The sequence below is a fragment of the Nuphar pumila genome, chromosome 11 (genome assembly GCF_984573655.1).
Source record: "Nuphar pumila chromosome 11, dmNupPumi1.hap1.1, whole genome shotgun sequence".
In the NCBI taxonomy this organism is placed as follows: domain Eukaryota; kingdom Viridiplantae; phylum Streptophyta; class Magnoliopsida; order Nymphaeales; family Nymphaeaceae; genus Nuphar; species Nuphar pumila.
Genome location: NC_143259.1, coordinates 7,060,125 through 7,078,461, shown reverse-complemented (window position 1 = coordinate 7,078,461; position 18,337 = coordinate 7,060,125). Strand labels below are relative to the sequence as shown.

Sequence of the window (18,337 nt, the reverse complement as noted above, 5' to 3'; positions counted from 1 at the left end):
AAAGCGGGGCCCGCCTCTTTCCGTTTGGACCGGGGATAAAGGGTATGAAACAGGGATGGAGGCGGGGACGAAGGTTAAAATCCATTCCCATCCAGGGATGGACATGCACTTTTCCCCGCCCTGCCTCATCCCCGTTTGAACCGGGGATGGAGGACATGAAACGGGGATGAAGGCAGGGGTGGAGGATAAAATCCATCCCCGCCGGGGATGGAGGTGGGGGGTGGAGGATAAAATCTTGAGGCGGGGCGGGGGTGGAGACCTTGTCCCCCGCCCCGCCCCACTGCCATCCCTAGGCAGGGGTGATGCTCATGGGATTTGAACCTACCTGAATAATATCAATAAAACAACTGATGCATTTCACCCAACGAATCAAATAAGTAACGGGTGCGGATCTGCCTCATACCTACTAGCCTGCTGGAGAGAGAGAGAGAGAGAGAGAGAGAGAGAGAGAGAGAGAGAGAGAGAGAGAGAGAGTTCAACTTGTTAGGTGGGAGGTAACCATGGCGCATATAAATATGGCCACGGGCATGCAATTTCCTCACTGGCCTTTCACTGTACTCATAGGACAACAAGCAATACTGTGTGAATAAACAGAGAGAGAGAGAGAGAGAGAGAGAGAGAGAGAGAGAGAGAGAGAGAGAGAGAGAGAGAGAGAGAGAGAGAGGCTTCTCAGATGATTGAATCCATGAGAGAAAAAGCTGAGATATACGTGGGTGAGATTGAGTGCCAAAAGAGATCAGCTGAGCTTCTTGATGAGTTCGGCATCCCTAGGGGTCTCCTCCCTCTCGACAACATAGTTGAGATCGGACTCGCCCGGTCTGAGGGCTCCAAATGGTCGAGGCAAAAGAAGGAGCAGTACTTCCATCAGATCGGCCGGAGTGTCTCTTTCGCTGCAGAAGTCACGGAGTTCATCGAGCCACGGCGGACGAAGAAGGTGACTGGCGTGAAGGCGAGGGAGCTCCTCCTCTGGGTAGCCGTCTCCGAGATGTCAGTTGACTGCCAAAAATCTGGGAATATCCTGTTTAAGACACATACTGGGATTTTTCCCGAAAATTCCCATTATCCGCGTTTGTGATCGACGAGGATGGCAAGAAATAGAAGTGAAGCGACATCATGATAAATTTCTTGATATTTTTTTGTATTCACAAGTTTAGTTTATGTACTTGCATGTTAATATGCATAACGTGGTAATGACGAAGAGGTTCGTGTTTTTTCTTGTTGTGATTAAATAAACTACCGCTAACCATACAGTAACAATTTGCTTGTTATAAAACTCTTGGGAGATTTTTAAACCTTTTGGTGGTTTTCAGAAAACTATGCAAAGTTCGACAAATGACAATTAAAAAATATATGGTAAACTTTATAATAAATAAAACAAAGTTTTCTTATCATTTGTTAAATAAATATATGTAATCGCGCGATATATATTTTCATATAAATGACAAGATCACGATATTTTGAAAATATTATGTTTTTATTAGCATTTTAAAATTTCACCAAAATATCATACTTTGTCACAATATTTAAGGAGCAGTTTTTGCATTTGGGGATTGGTGGTGGCTCAGTACCGAATTGACTTGCCCTCAGATGAACATTTTTGCATCTAATAAATACATTAATGCCTTTATCAGTAACATTTTTGCATCAAATATTTGAGTGGGCCGGCAAGTCTTGATCAGAGTTTTAGCCGTAAGTTGGGCTGTACAATGGTTCGGGTATGAGACCCATCAAGGTGTTTTACCCAATTCAACCAAACAACCACTTGTCAAGTTTGGGTCCGTGTCTTGTTGGATCGAGAAAATAAGATCACAAAGCTGGATCTATATAAATTAAGAAGCACCAAAACTACATACAAGATGCTTGGGTCAGGTCGGGTCAGATTGGAAATCAGACAAATAATCAATACCCAAACCTGCCCTGGATGTTGCTAGGGTTGGGTTTGGGTCGACCTGCATATTATTAAGGTGGGCAATTTTTATGACAATACCAATGTATCCGTTTCTGGGTTAAATGGAGTACCCAATACAAATCTAACCCATTAACTGCCCTAGCATCTGATATTATTGGTCGCATTAGCATTTGGGTTAGACCCACAAGATCAGAGAAGCAGATCTTTTTTTTATTGGCAGATCCAAGAAGCAGATTATTCTGAATTAGATTTACCTAGTTGTGGTTCAGGTCTGACCTGCTGGGACTGCAAGTCCAACAAATCAGGAAAATTGGAATAAGATGGGATATTGCGTACATAAATATGAGAGAGAGAGAGCATTAGCTCGGATTAGGTAATATGCCAAAACAAGAATTTTTTATTTTTATGTTTTGATTCCACCTCCCGTGGCCTTCGTCACAACCATTCAGTGGGGCCCAACAAAAAGTGCAGATTGTACTGAACTTTATTTGTTACCAGCCAAAAGCGGTGCACCTGCGTGTGTGCCGTGAGGTAGGGCCTATGATGCATGCCTTGGCTATCGCATGTGACGATGGTATGAGACAACATTATACTTCTCGTAATCAGTTCAACAAGCAAGCCTAAAGTGTGTGCGTTACTTCTCAAGTGCATCTGCTTAGCGCCATGCTCCCATGTCATGGGAGTCTCTCTGGTCATCCACAGCCATGTGCCATGTTTTGTGGGTGCTAAGCCACCTATAGCCTATCTCAACTTCAAGCCCACAAACAAAATACTTTCTTGCGGAATTCATGTACCACGGTTGAGTATTCTCCTGCACAATCATATGTGGGAAACACGCATGTGAAGTCAGATCACAGAAAAAGCAACTTCATCCGAAGGTGGCACGTCAGTGCCCACGAGGGCCCACCAGAACTTCGGGGACATGCTTCTTCTTGCACATTGAGAATTATTGAGCCAAGATCGAAATCTCCGATAAGGTCATTTCGGTAGAATACAAAGTCTATGTTCGAGAACTCTATTGAGAATAAAAGCGGTGCATTTTCAATGGATATTAGGGTTCGTCCTATTGACGGAGAGTCAACGCCCATAACACCTATATAGGTGACCTTCCTCTTGACTTGCATTGGTGCACCACTGTGCAGTCCGAAGTGGGCAACCCTTATATCTCATGAATAACACATCAGAGTGCACGAGGGTGCTCACGAGTATACAAATTTTTCACGGACATTAGCAGACATGTGTAGGGCTCACTCTAGTCGCTCGTCTTGTCGCCCAACCTCGCAACGAGTGCATGTTGAGTGACAGTGATTCCTCTTGGCTAGGGAGCTTCACTACGTCAAACTAGCAGCTGGCTTAGGCTGAGATCCAAAAAGACTTCTTTATCGCAGCGAGGGGTTCTCCGCAGGATGCACGCTGTGCTCTGCGAGACCCGCAAGTGCTAAAATACAATATACCCCTCGTTCGGTGTGTCTTTGGAACTTGATGCTTAATCTAAGGTCTGGAATGATTATTCAGACGCATAACTGGCTATATTGACCATCGACTGCTTGTGCGTTTATCATATAAAGGCAACACACCCGTTCCTCGTAGGCTTGAAGGCTCTTCACATTGATAATTGACATTGCCCCACTCTATTGATCCATTTGACTTTATCGCTTCTGATATTCTGTTGTGCCAAGTGTGCATGGGATATGCATGACTCTCTTCCGCTAGGCTTACGTAGCTCCTTGCCTAAGGCAAGCTGTGTGTCGCATGATCGTCGCATGATCGAGACAACCCATCAATCTTCCTCTCTGCGCAAGTCAAGAAGATGCGGAGAAAAAAGGCTGTAACAACTGGTATCAGAGCATATCAAACTCGTACCATAGCCTACCACACTGATATAAGAGTGCATCAAATTGGTCTCAAAGTTGCCCCAAACTGTTATCGGTGTCTGCTTATCAGTTTTGGTCATCGTCAGATTCACTCAAACTGCTATCAGAATATAAACTACCTTGGTTCACATTTTTTTTATTGGTTATTTGGTCTCTATTGGTATCATTTGTTCGGATTCTTCAAGTTCTCTGCATCGTTTTTTACTAGTTAATTCGTGGCAAACTGATTGGGACACAATACACCACAAGTGTAAGTTGTGGTAAAGTTTACAATCAGATATCTATCATCTTTGTTGAAGGTACTTGCAACACTGTTAGATGCAGATCGTTGAATGATCGAGTTCTCAAATACATAAGTGACTCCAACACTTCCTCCACTCTTTATTGTCTGAAGTCGCAAAAGAGTGACCCGTGTCTGCTACTTTTCCTATTCTTCTACCGACGGATGCTGCTACTTAATTTAGCGAAATGGTTATGGGACACTTCATAAGGCTTCATGGTGATGTTAGTATTTACAGTTGCTCACTTTTGCATGTGCTTTCAAGTGTTTCTGCATATTAAAGATAAAAAAAAGTTTTAAATTTCATGTATTTTCAAGGGTTGAAATCTCGGGGTTGCCACACTCTAATGGTCAGATATTCGACCCATTGTTTGTCGTATTTATACAGAGTTTTAATTTGGCTTTTCACTTTTTTTTTAAGATTTTGAGTTTTGCACATATGGCTGGTAAATATGTTGAGCTTAGGTTGTTCGGGCTCGGTTTGTTAAGGGTAAACTCATGCTCAGGCTTGCATAATGATTTTATCACGAGTATGAGCTCATTATGAACCAAGCTTTACAAGTTAATCACGAGCTAGCTCTTTTTTTAAAATATTTGTTTCTTAAGTATTTTTAAAAGCTTGATATTATATTAAATATATAAAAATATATTTGTAATGCATGTATAAAAAATGTATAATATGTATATTGTGTATATGAGAAACTAGAATATGTAAACTCATCAAATATATAAGCTCCAATGCACCAACAGGAACTGTCCGATCTTCAAATCGAACGACTCTTTGTACCAATAGGGTTCCCCTTTCCTTTCTTTCCTCTTTTCCCTTTCCCTCCCACCACCTCCACCACCGCTCCTTCCTCTGCCTCCTTGTCATCCCTTCATTGCTGGATAGTCTTTCTGATGTTGGACTTTCTGCACTAAACCCTCTCCCTCGCCTTCTTACCCTCATTCACGCCCTCCATGCCCGACCTCTCCCTCTCTGCACAGTTCTCTCTCTCTCAAGATCAACGACTCTACTTCAACATTCCTTCATTTTGGCTACAGAAGTGTTGCACTCTCTCAAGATCAACGAGGGGGCCTTTTTCACTCTAAAGCTTGACTTTCATAAAGCCTACGACTCGGTTCATTGGCCGTTCCTCTTCAACATGTTGGCAAACTTGGGCTTCGGTAGGCGTTTCTCTAGCTGGGTGCATGAGCTGGTAACCAATGCCCAATCACAAATTCAGATCAATGGGGGTCAAGGGAAAACAATTCAAACTTGGTCGTGGTCTTCGACAAGGATGTCCTCTGTCTCTGTTACTCTTTAACGTCGTCTCTGAAGGCCTGATGGTTTTGGTTAAGAGGGCAGTGGAGGGTGATCTAATTGAATCTCTCGGTATTCAAAAGTGTCGTAGTCAGATCCTGACCTACGCCGATGATATAATTATCTTCGGAAGGGCCTTCATCCAACAAATGTTAAGATTCAAGTTTGTCCTTCTTGTTTTTCAATCGATGTCAGGTCTATCCTTGAACTACGAGAAGTGTTGTCTATCCATGGTCAACGCCCCTCCATCAATGTTGGACATGGGCCAACGGATATTCGGATGCTCGGTATCGAATAACTATTTTTCTTATCTGGGTCTGCCGCTTCAAATCAGTCGTGTATCAACGGCAGCCTGGAGCACCACTATCCACAAGCGTGCGTCAGTGAACTATATCAAAGCTTCAACGATCATGGATCCAAGCATGGTCTGCAGTTCTGTCTCATAATGGAAATGTTGACTCGCAGTCTCAGTTCTTTGGTCGTAACCTTTCTCTGAACGGATTTTTCCGCTCAAAAGAAGGCTACCTCTCTCTCCTTCCGTCGGGGGTGGACCGGTTCCCGACGAACCTGATCTGGGGCAAGGGTCCCACTCCGAGATCATGTTTCCTGGCTTGGCTAATCTTACATGATCGGGTGCAGACTGACAACTTCCTCAAATCCATCGGATTTCATCTGCCGAGTAGATGTGTGTTGTGTGAGGCGGCTGAAGAATCTGCCTTTCACCTTTTTTGGGAGTGCTCTGTTTTTCAAAACATCTTTAAGGTGACTTGGAATAAGCCGGGGGTCAGCGTGCGCCAGGAATCGTTCGCCAACGATTTGTTATGGGGTCCTCAACCAGTTCGTCATTGCAACAAATGACATATTATTTGGCGAACTTGGCTTCTCTCGTCATGGTGGGCCGTATGGATGACTCACAACAACGCTATTTTCAGCATATTCCGGCAGTGTTCAACAAAATAGTGAACCTTATTTTGGCGGACGTATACGCCATTCTCCGCATCAACATTCCTGATCTGCAACACCATCTGCCTCCAGGGACCATTCATGATCCAGGGTGATGCTCGTCGCCTAACTGTATTTGTTTTTTGTTTCTTTTTTCCTTTTCCCCTTGCATCTCTACTTTTCTTTTTTCCTTTTTTGGGGCTCCTTGGCATGTCTTGGGCCCGGATTTGGTTACCCGGTAGGTTCAATGTTGGTTGAACCTGTTTTCGTATCGTAATGTTGATGGTTATAGTTCAGCTCTCTCTCTCTCGTTACTGCACTCCACCCAAGGACGATAGACGACCTCCTCACATTGTTCGCGCCCTTCTCGCATGACCTCTCCCTCTCTGCACACTGCTTTCTCTCTCCACCTAGGGACGGCGAATGACCTTCTTGCTGCCTCGCCAAACGATCTTCCACCGTGGTGGTCCTCCGGTGAGAGAGAGAAGGGACACGGCGGGGAGGTCGGTGATGGAGGTGGAAGGAAGAAAGAAAGGAGGTTGATGGTGAGAGGAAAAAAGAGAGGAGAAACTACACAGGAGTCGTCGATCTAGAAATTAGATGGTTGCTGTTGGTGCACAAGCATTTACATATTTAATGGGTTTACACATTCTAATTTTCTGTGTGTATCAGCCCGGCCCGGCCCGCTAATAGATCGGGCTGATCAGGCTATTGATCGGGCTAGCCCAGTCAACGGCCTGACCCGTTTACTAATGGGCCACGTTTTGACTCGATTCTTAACCAGCTCAGGTTTTAAGAGAAGCCCATGGCTCAACCCATTAGTCCAACGGGCCACTGTGATGCGGGTCAAGTCCATCACGACCGGCCCATTCCAAACTCATTTGTAGATTATTTTTTAATAAAACTAACACAATAATTCTTAGAATAAAAAAATAAATTAAATGAAAATATAAAATTAATAGCTAGTAATAGTTACCCACTCTTAAAATTAACAAAAAATGAATTAATTGTAATAGTTAATTTATAAATTTTTATATTATTAAAAAAGTTAATAAATATCTCAGAACCGGCCCGGTAGCCGAAGGACCGGGCCGGGTTTCGGCCCGGGCCTAAAATTATGGCCCACACCCTGCCCTGACGGGCCGGGTTGGCTTGTCCCATTGGCCGGCCGGCCCGGTTGCCGACCCCTAATATATACTATATGTATAAAAAGATTATACCGTACCATAACCTATTTTTTGTACACGTGTGGCACCCACAAAAGGCCCTTTCTTTGTGCGTCAAGATTAACGGTCTAGATGGAGCCTCGCTTAGGGTGCACCTTTCCCAGCGGCCTTTTCCCTCCCTCCTTTCTTTGGACGAGGGGAAGCGCGGTTCCTCTGAGAACGAGGGAAGCGATCGAGGCCATGGCCGTTCCTGGGAGGCTTAACGGACTCATGAACGAAGAAGACGACGACGGAGGAGAAGAATGGATCGACTTGTCTCGCCCGGAGGACCTCTCTCCCGAACTGCGCTCCCTCGCGTCCGCAGCCGAGGCCGGCGACGTCCAACGCCTCCGTCTCGCTCTCGGTACTCTCTCTCTCTCTCATGTTCATCTGAATACAGTGAAATTTATGCACAAAGTGGTACTACTCGTTCTATTGAACCATACGAGTATTTCTGCGTTTTTTCTTATTGTGGAGAAAGTCTAGTCTGCAAAACTGTCTCTGGAAGATCTTCCATCCTATCGAGCTTGATTGGGTGGTTTCTGTATCTTGTTGCTTTGATTTCACTCCACCCCTTACGTGGGTCGGTCGTCGTTTTGATTTTGTTTTAATTGTCAGTATCTTTTTTGTAATCTGGGCAAATTTTGGCATACACAAAATCATTGAATGGTTATATGAAGAAGTTGAACGGCCTTGCATAGTTTGAAAAAGTGGGCCTGTTGTTCAATTTGGATGAGAGTTTATGGTGGTAGTCGTCTAAACCCATGTTTCCACTACATCTGTGCAAGAACAATCCGTTTAATCCTAGTGATGTGCCGACATCCACACGCTTTTCCAGATAAATAGAATAGGTTGACATGTTGTATTGTGGATCGCATGCAGAGTGCAAACCACCAACTCGTTGAAGGAAGAGCAGCAACTATAGATCAATAAAGTGGGACAAAATTCGGTGGGCTGAACGCCATGAGGCTGGGAATCTCTACTTCAGAGTTCAGAGTGATTTTTACGCTTAATACTTTGATTCTTATCAATATCCAACTATGCCTCCTTTGGATTGCCATTAGCCATTAGCCCTATAGAAACTACCCAACCAAACCAGCCCACCTGATCGAGGGAATGGTCTTATCCAGAAAACATATTTATATTTGTGGTAAAAACATATAAGAAAAGTAAGATGAGAGTTTTACAAAAACTTAAAACGTAAATTTCAAAAAATTCTTGGGTAAGCGATAACTAACTAGGTTACTGGCTTATGGGCCCTTGTATGAGGCACCATGGCCATCAGCCCCATAGTTTAGGGCAACAACTATCATACTTACTTAGAAGAGTGATTGCCGGCATGCACCAACTAAGAGGGTATTTGCATTCGTCCACTTATCAGGAAACCAGGGTGACTTAGGATTTCAGATTGTGCTTCCCATTGCAATATTTCTACTTATTCAAATTTTATGTACAAATGATTGCGGGATGCAACAGTACCAGTTATTCAGTAAACTTGTATAAGTTGGAATGCTGCTCTAGGGATCACAATGCGAGATCCCAACTTGTCCTACTCTCATGGATAAGTGGATGCAATTGAACCAATGTTGTTAAATTGATTCCAAGGGTGAATTTTTTTTGCAAATGATTCAAAAAATCAGACTGAAGTGAATGAGATGGAATTGGTTTCAAGTGAAATTAAAAAGATTTTAATTAAAATCTATAAGTTAAATAAAAAATAGTAAATTATGCTAGAAATGTGTTAAAAAACTACATAGGATCACATTATTAAATGAATGATTTTTTTGTGTGAGACAGTTGGGTGTCCATGTGAAGTGGTTGCCTTAGTTCCACCTAAAATACCATTTAAAAATAAGGAGCATGCAAAGAAAGATAGTGCGTAGAATCAACTCCAAAAATAGAAGCAATATCATGAAACCACATGTATTAGAATGGAAAATTCAGATTCTTTTGCGTGGCAAAAGGAGCTGCATTGTTGGAAATGCAATTGAAACCCCAGACTAAACCAATCTTCCACATAAAGGAAGAGGAAGAAATCAAAATTTTCACTGATGGATAGCTGCACCCTAGATTCACCACTTGCGGAAATGCACAGAAAGCGCAAGAAGCTGGACTGAGTATGGGCATGCATATTGCCAAAAGAACAACCAAAATCCTATAGTTACCTTTGACACACTCCTGGAGAGAGATCCCTACATCTCTTCACTGGCCCTGTGGTAGTGGGGTTGAAGCTTAAGGGTATGTTTGGTTGCATCTCATGTGATTCCAAATCACATGAGATGGAATCAAATGTGATTTGAAGTCATATGATTTCAAATCACATATTCTACCATGTGATTTGGAATCACATGAGATTCACTTCAAATGTGATTTGAAATCACATTCTCTTTCTCATTTGCATGAGATTCTAAAAGATTAAAATACATCCTTTAGGTTACATCTCATGTGATTTCAAATCACATGTAAAATTTCTTCTCTTGTTGATGGTTTTACGAGGACATCAATCTTATTATAATTAGATTTTTTTATAGAAAGTCCTGGTTAACAAGTTTCTCAAGTGGTTGTTTTTCGTTTGATTCTTGATGAACATTGCTCTGGTTCTCCCCGTCTATCTGCCTGATGTAGCTTGGTCTTTAGGCTTAGTCTATTGATGCCTCCTATCCAATGTTGTTTGTATTGTATCAATGCAAGGGCACGATACAATACACACCCGCATATCGATACGAATGTGTATTGTACATGAATTGTACGTGTACTGTATGATACAGAGCCATACCATATCGTATTATACAGTATCAACATTCTTTAAAGAGGGCAAAACCAAGGTTTTAGGTTTTTGGGTTTTAAAGGGCTTTTGAGGGCCGAAACTCTCATTCGTATAGAACATACTAGAGAGCTTCCCACACACCTTAGGAGTCTTAAGACAATCTTGGGGGCTGATCTTTGCGCCGGGGAGAGGGATTTCGTGAAGAGTGCATTTTCACTATTTTTTCACCCAAAGAAAGTTATGGTAAAAAAATCTTATTTCTTGCTTTTATTGGGTTATTTTGGAGGAAGATGACTTCAAATGATCCCACATGACAATGGGGCACTCGTGTAATGAGTGAAAACCGATTAAAAATCGAGTGCAACTATTGTCATACAGTTTTTTTGAGTGGTATCTCTCGGTTGAAGTGAATGTGGCAGAAATGGGGTATGCAGATCCATGCGAGGATGTGTATGGTGAAGAGTTCTTACTTTTGATCTTAGCATAGCATCTGAAGTAGAAAATTTTGCAATTAAAGGGAAGGGTGTGATTGGTGGTGCCGGTAGTAGTGACGCAAGCACCAAAAGAAGAGTAGTAGAAAAAATAAGGAAGAAAGAGTTCTTCGAGAGGAGGTAAAGCTAGAGTCTCTATTAGGATTATTTTCTCTCCTAGGGCTGCCTTTGAGGCACAGCCTGATATTCGTACTGCTGTGACTTCTCAGCATTTAGTCGAGCAGGCGAATATCGCAGTTGGAAGATGGTTTTATGATGCTTGCATTCCTTTCAATTCAGCAAATTCATTTGATTTTTAGGTCATGGCAGATGTCATAACCAACATTGGGCCTGGATACAAGATGTCTTCATTATCATGCTTTGAGATGAAAGATTTTAAATGCTAATGTGAATGAAGTGAAAGCTTATTGTAATGAGATATTACTATTTTGCATTGTTCTTGTGAGATTTGATGATTGATGATGTATTATGTAGCTCATAGAGACAAATGTTTCGCATGTAATTTTATGGTTGCATTCCGTGCATTTCATCATTGTTTTGTGTGTTATGATTTTTTAGAATTTTTGCCATTTTTCTGATGTTTTACGCTTTTTTTAGAATTTTTAATTTTTTTCAAAATTTACAAATTTTTTTTACAATGTGATACGATACATATCTTATTTTGGGCCCGATCGATACGGGTTATGATACGATCCGTACAACCTTGCTCCTATCCTTTAAGTCTAAGCTTCATCATAGCTCCTTTTTGTTTGAATCAGTTGATTTGCATCATGATAAGAATTAGTGTACTCGCAGTACTGAAACATAATACTAATCCTTTTAAGACAGTATACTCACATGTTGTGGATAGGGGAGTATTGATGTGCAGCCAGTGTGCCAAGTGTCAAGAAGTCATGACATTAGAATTTGTTGTTTTGCAACAGCATGCAAGGAATATTGATCTCCCTTTGGGGAGCAAATAACATGCAAGTGAAAGATGGTTGTATAATTAAGCCTTAGGCGTTACTGAAAAAGGATGAAGAAAATGTATGAATCTTCATAGAGAAGTTTTGCATTTAACCAAACGAACGAGTCTCATTTCATTGTGTTATGTAATGACTCCAGATTGAGCATGGTGTGACACTGTACCAATATATTTATGTTTGCTGCTCTGATTCATCATATTTGGATGGGCAGTGGCATCTTTTTACTGTTTCGACTTTTGATTGACATTTTTATTAGTACTCTATTGTAATAATCATGTCTAAGGTGAAGACTTCCCGTCTCTTCTTACTATGATGTGTAATACCTCAAGTTGGTTTTGTAGTGAAGTTACTAGTGTTCTTCTTTGGTGGTTTAAGGCTTGTGATGGGATACGAGTCATATGACTTTCCTGATTTTGGGACTCGGGTAGTTTCCAGTTTGCTCCAGTGCTAGCAAGGATTCATCTTCAAATCCAGGGGCCAATGGTAGGTTATAGACTTATAGTGGAGCTGGAGATCTTTAAATTTCTCAGCTACTGCTTCTCTGTGTCCTATGTCAGTGGGGTCTAGGGTTTGATCCATGTTATCGGCACTTTATTGATTGGTTACAAGAAGCTGCAGTTCAAATTCTAATGCAAATAACCTATGTTACCGCGACACGGCACCTTGGGTGCCGTACCCATGTCGACACGGGTACTGGTACCTAGACATGGCATTTATCGTGTCCTATATTATATTTATATTATGTATTAGAAGGCGAGAAGGATATTTATAGGCTTGCAAAGATGAAAGATAGGAAATCGAAGGATTTGGGTATGGTTAGATGTATCAAAGATGAAACACAAAGGGTTTTAGTCAAAGATGAGGAGATTAAGGAGAGATGGAAAGATTATTTTGATAAGCTATTTAATGATAGTCATGCTCAAGATCTTGGAGACTTCTCCATTCCTTTTCATGAGATAAATCGTGACTTCATGCGCAAGATTCAAAAGAAAGAAATTGCAGAGACTTTGAAGAAAATGAAATCAAGAAGGGCAGTTGGCCCAGATGGTATACCTATCGAGGCTTGGAAATGCTTGGGAGAGAAAGGTTTAGAATGGTTGACAAATCTTTTTAACTTGATTTGGCGAACAAATAAGATGCCTAATGAGTGGAGGAAGAGTACTTTGGTGCCTTTATATAAGAATAAGGGTGATATACAAGATTGCACAAACTATCGTGGTATAAAACTCATGAGTCATACTATGAAACTTTGGGAGAGGGTGATTGAGTCTAGGTTGAGGAAGGTTGTCATGGTATCTGAGAATCAATTTGGTTTTATGCGTGGAAGATCAACTATGGAAGCTATACATCTTCTTAGACAACTTATTGAAAGATATAGAGAGAGGAACAAAGATTTGCATATGGTTTTTATTGATTTAGAGAAGGCATACGATAGAGTACCTAGGGACGTTCTCTGGTGGACAATGATGAAGAAAGGTGTTTCTCTCAAGTACATTAGTATAATTAAAGATATGTATGAAGGAGTAATAACCAATGTCCGCACTTGTGGAGGGGTGACAACCAATTTTCCGATAACGATTGGGTTACATCAAGGATCTGCTTTAAGCCCTTTCCTATTTGCGATAGTGATGGATGAGCTTACGAGATCAATTCAAGAAAATGTACCGTGGTGTATGTTGTTTGCTGATGATATTGTTTTGATTGATGAGTCTAGAGCTGGGGTTAATGCTAAGTTAGAATTATGGAGACAGACATTGGAAGCTAGAGGTTTTAAGTTGAGTAAGAGTAAGACTGAATATATGGAATGTCGGTTTAGTAAGCAACGAAGTAGTGATGGGAGTGTAGTGAAGCTTGGTGAGCAAGATATACCGGTGAATGATTATTTCAAATATTTGGGATCCATCATTCAAAAGTATGGAGAAATTGATGGAGATGTAAATCATAGGATAAAGGTTGGGTGGATGAAATGGAAAAGTGCTACTGGAGTGCTGTGCGATCGTAGAATGCCATTGCGGTTGAAGGGAAAGTTTTATAGGACGACTATTAGACCCGCTTTACTATATGGTACGGAATGTTGGGCTGCCAAGAGACATCATATTCAAAAAATGAGTGTAGCTGAGATGCGGATGCTTAGATGGATGTGTGGAAATACAATAAAAGATAAGATTCGGAACGAAGAGATACGTAAGAAGGTAGGTGTTGCACCCATTGAAAATAAGATGCGAGAGAATCGTTTACGGTGGTTTGGACATATTCGGCGAAGGCCTAATGATGCTCGAGTTAGAAGGTTGGAGAAATGGGAAAATATATTAGTTAAAAGAGGTCGGGGTAGGCCTAGGAAGACTTGGATGGAGATGATAGGAAAGGATATGAATGCTTTGAACCTCACCGAGGACATGGCGTTGGATAGAAATGATTGGAGGAAAAGGATTCATGTGGAAGACCCAAAATGAATTTCTTTTTTGGTTCATATCGCTGACCCCAATTGTTTTGGGATGAAGGCGTAGTTGTTGTTGTTGTTGTATGTATTATATTTTCAATATATAATATATATTTTCAGTATATTTTAGATATATAATATATATTCAGTATATTTTAGATATGTAATATATATTTTTCAGTATATATCTAGTCGTATCCCCGTTCCCACTTTTTTTGGAATTGCTGTGTTGTACCCTCCGTACCCGCACCCGCACCCGTACCCAGGTGACATAGCAAATAACATAAAAGGTCTAGTTATTTATTGGCAAATTTTTGTGTAATGTGTTGTCATGGGACTGCAGACTTGCAGTCACTTATTTACCTTTTATCTTTGCACACCATGAAACTCTAGTGGAGATTTTGGTTCATCAATCAAATAGCTAAGTTGGGGGAGTCTTAATCAACATTGGAAGAGCACAATTATCTACTGCAGCATTGGTGGCCATGGTGCAAAATTTGGGCTTTGGACCTCCATTAGGTAGCAAGAGGCATGTGTGGAGTACTTGCTAGTTTGACAATGCCACAAACCCTGGCACTAAAAAATTCCATCAAAAGCAGGTCATCCGAATAAATAGAAGGATTAGGTACATCTTTCCCCTCCTGTCAGCTCATTCTTATTCTTTAACAATGAAGTTTCTCTTTGTTGCTTCGGAAAGGGAAAACCATGTCAGATTTTGCTAAGTCCAAGAAAGTTTGCCATGTAAGTATCCTCAGGTCAGTTCCGCATTACTCAATAATGCATTCTAATGTTTAGGTGATAGAGTCCTGCTTATGCAGTGACAATCTTGTTGATTTAAAAGCCACTGCAGTAGCAACAAACTTATGAGATACCAAAGGCCCTGAAAAGTGAAACAAGAGGTAGCTGCGGCCATTGGGTTTGAAGATTCTGTCATGATTTCAACACAATAAGTCTCCAATCCTGTGGTAGTGGCAGCATAATGTTGTGGTGTAACTACCACTGTCTGGCTCTGCTGGCACTAAAATGTTGCTGAAGACACTTGGTTATGTAGTAACCCTGTTGACAATACTGTCCGGAATCAAGGTCATCTCATCTCACGTGTGTACAAATAAATAATATGTTTATGTTTCCATGTGCGCTTGAACATGCAACTCTTTTTCACCCTTGTTGATGTGACATACTGGTTCGTATGAATATTCAAGTTCTCCAACTGTCTTTGCTACTTGAAATAATTTTGTGGCTGTCTGGATATAGATATGTTTACTACTCATCTGTAATAAGCAGAAATAATAAATGTTCACAAAAAAGAAATAGAAAACAATTGGTTGCTATGTGAATGACAAACTGTTTGAAATGATTTGTAAAAACAGCTGTGTTTGGATATACATATAAGTTGTACCAAATTAAAGTCAAATGAGACTGTTAGATCCAAAATTGACACCGTGGATCTAAGATAGGTCTGAAAGATGAGGATCCATGTTGAAAGTGGGTACGTTCATGTTTTCTCTAATATTCACTCAAATGGACTCAATTGAATTTATGCAAGAAGTAAATGTATTTAAGGTTGGGTAAAAGCTAAGAAGGTTTACACAGGATCCATGTTAGACCCAAGAGTTGTCTTCGGTTAAACCCACAGATCAAAATGGCTTAAAGTTGAACCTAAATAATTTTGTACCAGCCCTTGTTAGTTTCTATATTGGGCCTTTAGTGAACCAAACTGAAATGAATTAATGATGATACTTCAAATAAAAAGCACAAAAGAAAAATCCCCTTCATTTATAAAATTAGCTTGCTGTTTATTCAAAATTTCTATCATTTTTAGTGTATGCTGAAAAACAAAAATAACTGTTCTAGGTCATCTGTCTCTCCTGGCAATGACCTATTGAGTTTTCCATGACATTCATTTGCACTAGTTTCTCTTGGAGTTCTGCCTGGCTGACAATCCTATTAATGTTTCTATTGGAGAATTCTGGAAACTATTTACCATCTAATTCATGGTTGAAGGCAACACCGGATTCTTTATTGTATCATGGTGAAACTAGCTTTTGTGACCAATGCTGGTTGATAATTTTTGCCATCCCACCCCCATCATTGATATGAACATTCTGCTATTTGATCTGTGAAATGCAGATAGCTGGAATGGGAGCATTGATCTTGCAGTGGAAGATGGAGATACTGCCCTCCATTTGGCATGCCTATATGGTCATCTATCTTGTGTCCAGGTTGAGAAAAAGGATCCTAAGACACTATTTTTCCTTTTTTTGGGCAATGTGGACTGACAATTTCTCTTGTTTCACTTAGCTACTTCTCGAAAGGGGAGCTTGCCTGGAATCCATGGATGAAGATGGGGCAATTCCTCTTCATGATGCTTGTGCGGGAGGTAGGCGTTTGTTTATACGGACTCTTTTATATATATATATATATTATACTATTAATTATTAATTATTAGGAGTGAATGTTTTGCTTAGGTGAATCCCATGGTTTGGGAATTTGAACTTAAGCTCCCTCCAGGTGGAAAAAGGTTGCTTTACAGCTTTTTATGTATATGCCATATTTCAATGTCAATTATTTTGCTACTTTTATATGCAGGATTTACTGAAATTGTTCAGCTTTTAGTCAATTCTGCTAACAACTCGGATGCTGTTAAGCGAATGCTGAATATGGTGGACGTGGAGGGTGATACTGTGAGTCAGACCTTAAAGTGAAAAAACCTCTTTTTTCTGTGTTAACTGATCTCCCACCATAAGATTTTTGTTGGATTGATAATCTATATAGCCTCTTCACCATGCGGCGAGAGGGGAGCATTTGGAGGTTGTTCGCGTGTTACTGTCTGCTGGTGCATCTCCTGAAAGGATTAACATCTTTGGAAAGGTTGATGTATGCTTCATTGACCTTGTATTTCTATCAGATTACAGTGAACTGTATCATCTAATTGTTGTGTATGACAGATTCCTGCAGAGCTCTCAGATCCGGGAACAGAAGTGAGGCGTATTCTAGAGGGCGCTGTAGGTAATCCTGCCGTTTAGCCATAGTTTTTATTTCAAGAGGGATTGGGAAAATGACTGCTGAGTCTGGGATCTTTGAAGAGGTGCTTTCAGCTGGAAGCTGCATGTTTATTTTTCTTGTATGTGATGGCTAACTGTCTTCAGATTCCCATATGTTTGAGGAAAATTTGGTAGGCAAACTGTTTCCTTTATTAGAGGTTCTGCAGCTTAATCATCATTTATAAAGAAGTTTATGGGTATAAATCTTCCTCATTGATGGACATTGGAGAGCGGGTAACAAATTTCTCCTGGTCTATGGTATGGTGATGTCTGGTTGTGTCACTATCTGATCTGCCAACATCCATATATGTGATGTGTGTGGGTGAGGGAGAGAGAGAGAGAGAGAGAGAGAGAGAGAGAGAGAGAGAGAGAGAGAGAGAGATGGTACTGGTATGTTGCTGGCTTGTTCAATTATTTGGTTTTGTTGGATGTTTTTTTATCTGTCCACTTTTAGAAAATGAACTGGGTATGCAGGTTATCTCTGAGACAGGTGGACTAGAAATGAGCATAATTCTCTCTCTCTTGCTGACGTTTAACGAGGGAAAACTCTGGTTCATGTGGTGGGGCTTGGGAATTAATATGATCGACTCCCTGCTGTATGTTCCATCTCCAAGCAGTTAAAGCCCATTGATGCACCTCGTCCACCAAGGAGCCTGCTGCTTTAGCCTAAAGGCAAAGTATGCATGCCTATCATATCTAATTGTTGTCGTCCTTCAACTTGAATGCCTTGGGAGAACCCACCTAGCGAGGTGTAGGGAGCGTTGTGGGCTCCCTATAGGATCCCTTTAGTAAAAGGTGGTCTAGCATGTTTGGAAGCGAGAAAATGTTGAGAAAAATGCAAGTAGGAAAGAAAAAATGACCACTTTTTCAACCATTTCAAACAAGAGATTTTTTTTTTTTAAGTTTTCTAAAAGCGGTTTTTGATAGGAAAAATTCATTTCATAGGGCAACCATTGACCAACAATACATTTCATACCATGGGCAGCTACAATAAGAGCTTTCTCAATCTTATTCTTTCTCCTACCCACCACCATTTTCAGGTCTCTCTCTCTCTCTCTCTCTCTCTCTCAGAGGAGGCTGATCAAACCCCCCTCCTTCCCTCCATTTTTCTCACATT

At 40.9% G+C, this 18,337-nt stretch overlaps 2 protein-coding genes across 2 annotated transcripts; both read left to right on the top strand.

Annotated features, from left to right (window-relative positions):
* Positions 1-685: 685 nt before the first annotated feature.
* LOC149821794 (uncharacterized) lies at positions 686-1,075 on the top strand. Its single transcript, XM_089981438.1, has one exon. It carries the CDS (start codon positions 686-688, stop codon positions 1,073-1,075), a length of 390 nt encoding a protein of 129 aa, XP_089837564.1.
* Positions 1,076-7,605: 6,530 nt separating this feature from the next.
* LOC149821793 (Ankyrin repeat family protein) lies at positions 7,606-17,424 on the top strand. Its single transcript, XM_089980796.1, has 6 exons — positions 7,606-7,877; positions 16,307-16,398; positions 16,478-16,556; positions 16,766-16,860; positions 16,952-17,047; positions 17,125-17,424. Exons 1-6 carry the CDS (start codon positions 7,607-7,609, stop codon positions 17,200-17,202), a joined length of 711 nt encoding a protein of 236 aa, XP_089836922.1. The 5' UTR covers position 7,606; the 3' UTR covers positions 17,203-17,424.
* Positions 17,425-18,337: the final 913 nt, after the last annotated feature.

Bases quoted from the DNA above. Each gene is read 5' to 3' on its own strand.
- LOC149821794 (XM_089981438.1), top strand. From the start codon at position 686: ATGAGAGAAAAAGCTGAGATATACGTGGGTGAGATTGAGTGCCAAAAG.
- LOC149821793 (XM_089980796.1), top strand. From the start codon at position 7,607: ATGGAGCCTCGCTTAGGGTGCACCTTTCCCAGCGGCCTTTTCCCTCCC. The intron at 16,399-16,477 runs GTTGAGAAAAAG...TGTTTCACTTAG, and splicing joins GTCATCTATCTTGTGTCCAG to CTACTTCTCGAAAGGGGAGC. The intron at 17,048-17,124 runs GTTGATGTATGC...TGTGTATGACAG, and splicing joins GGATTAACATCTTTGGAAAG to ATTCCTGCAGAGCTCTCAGA.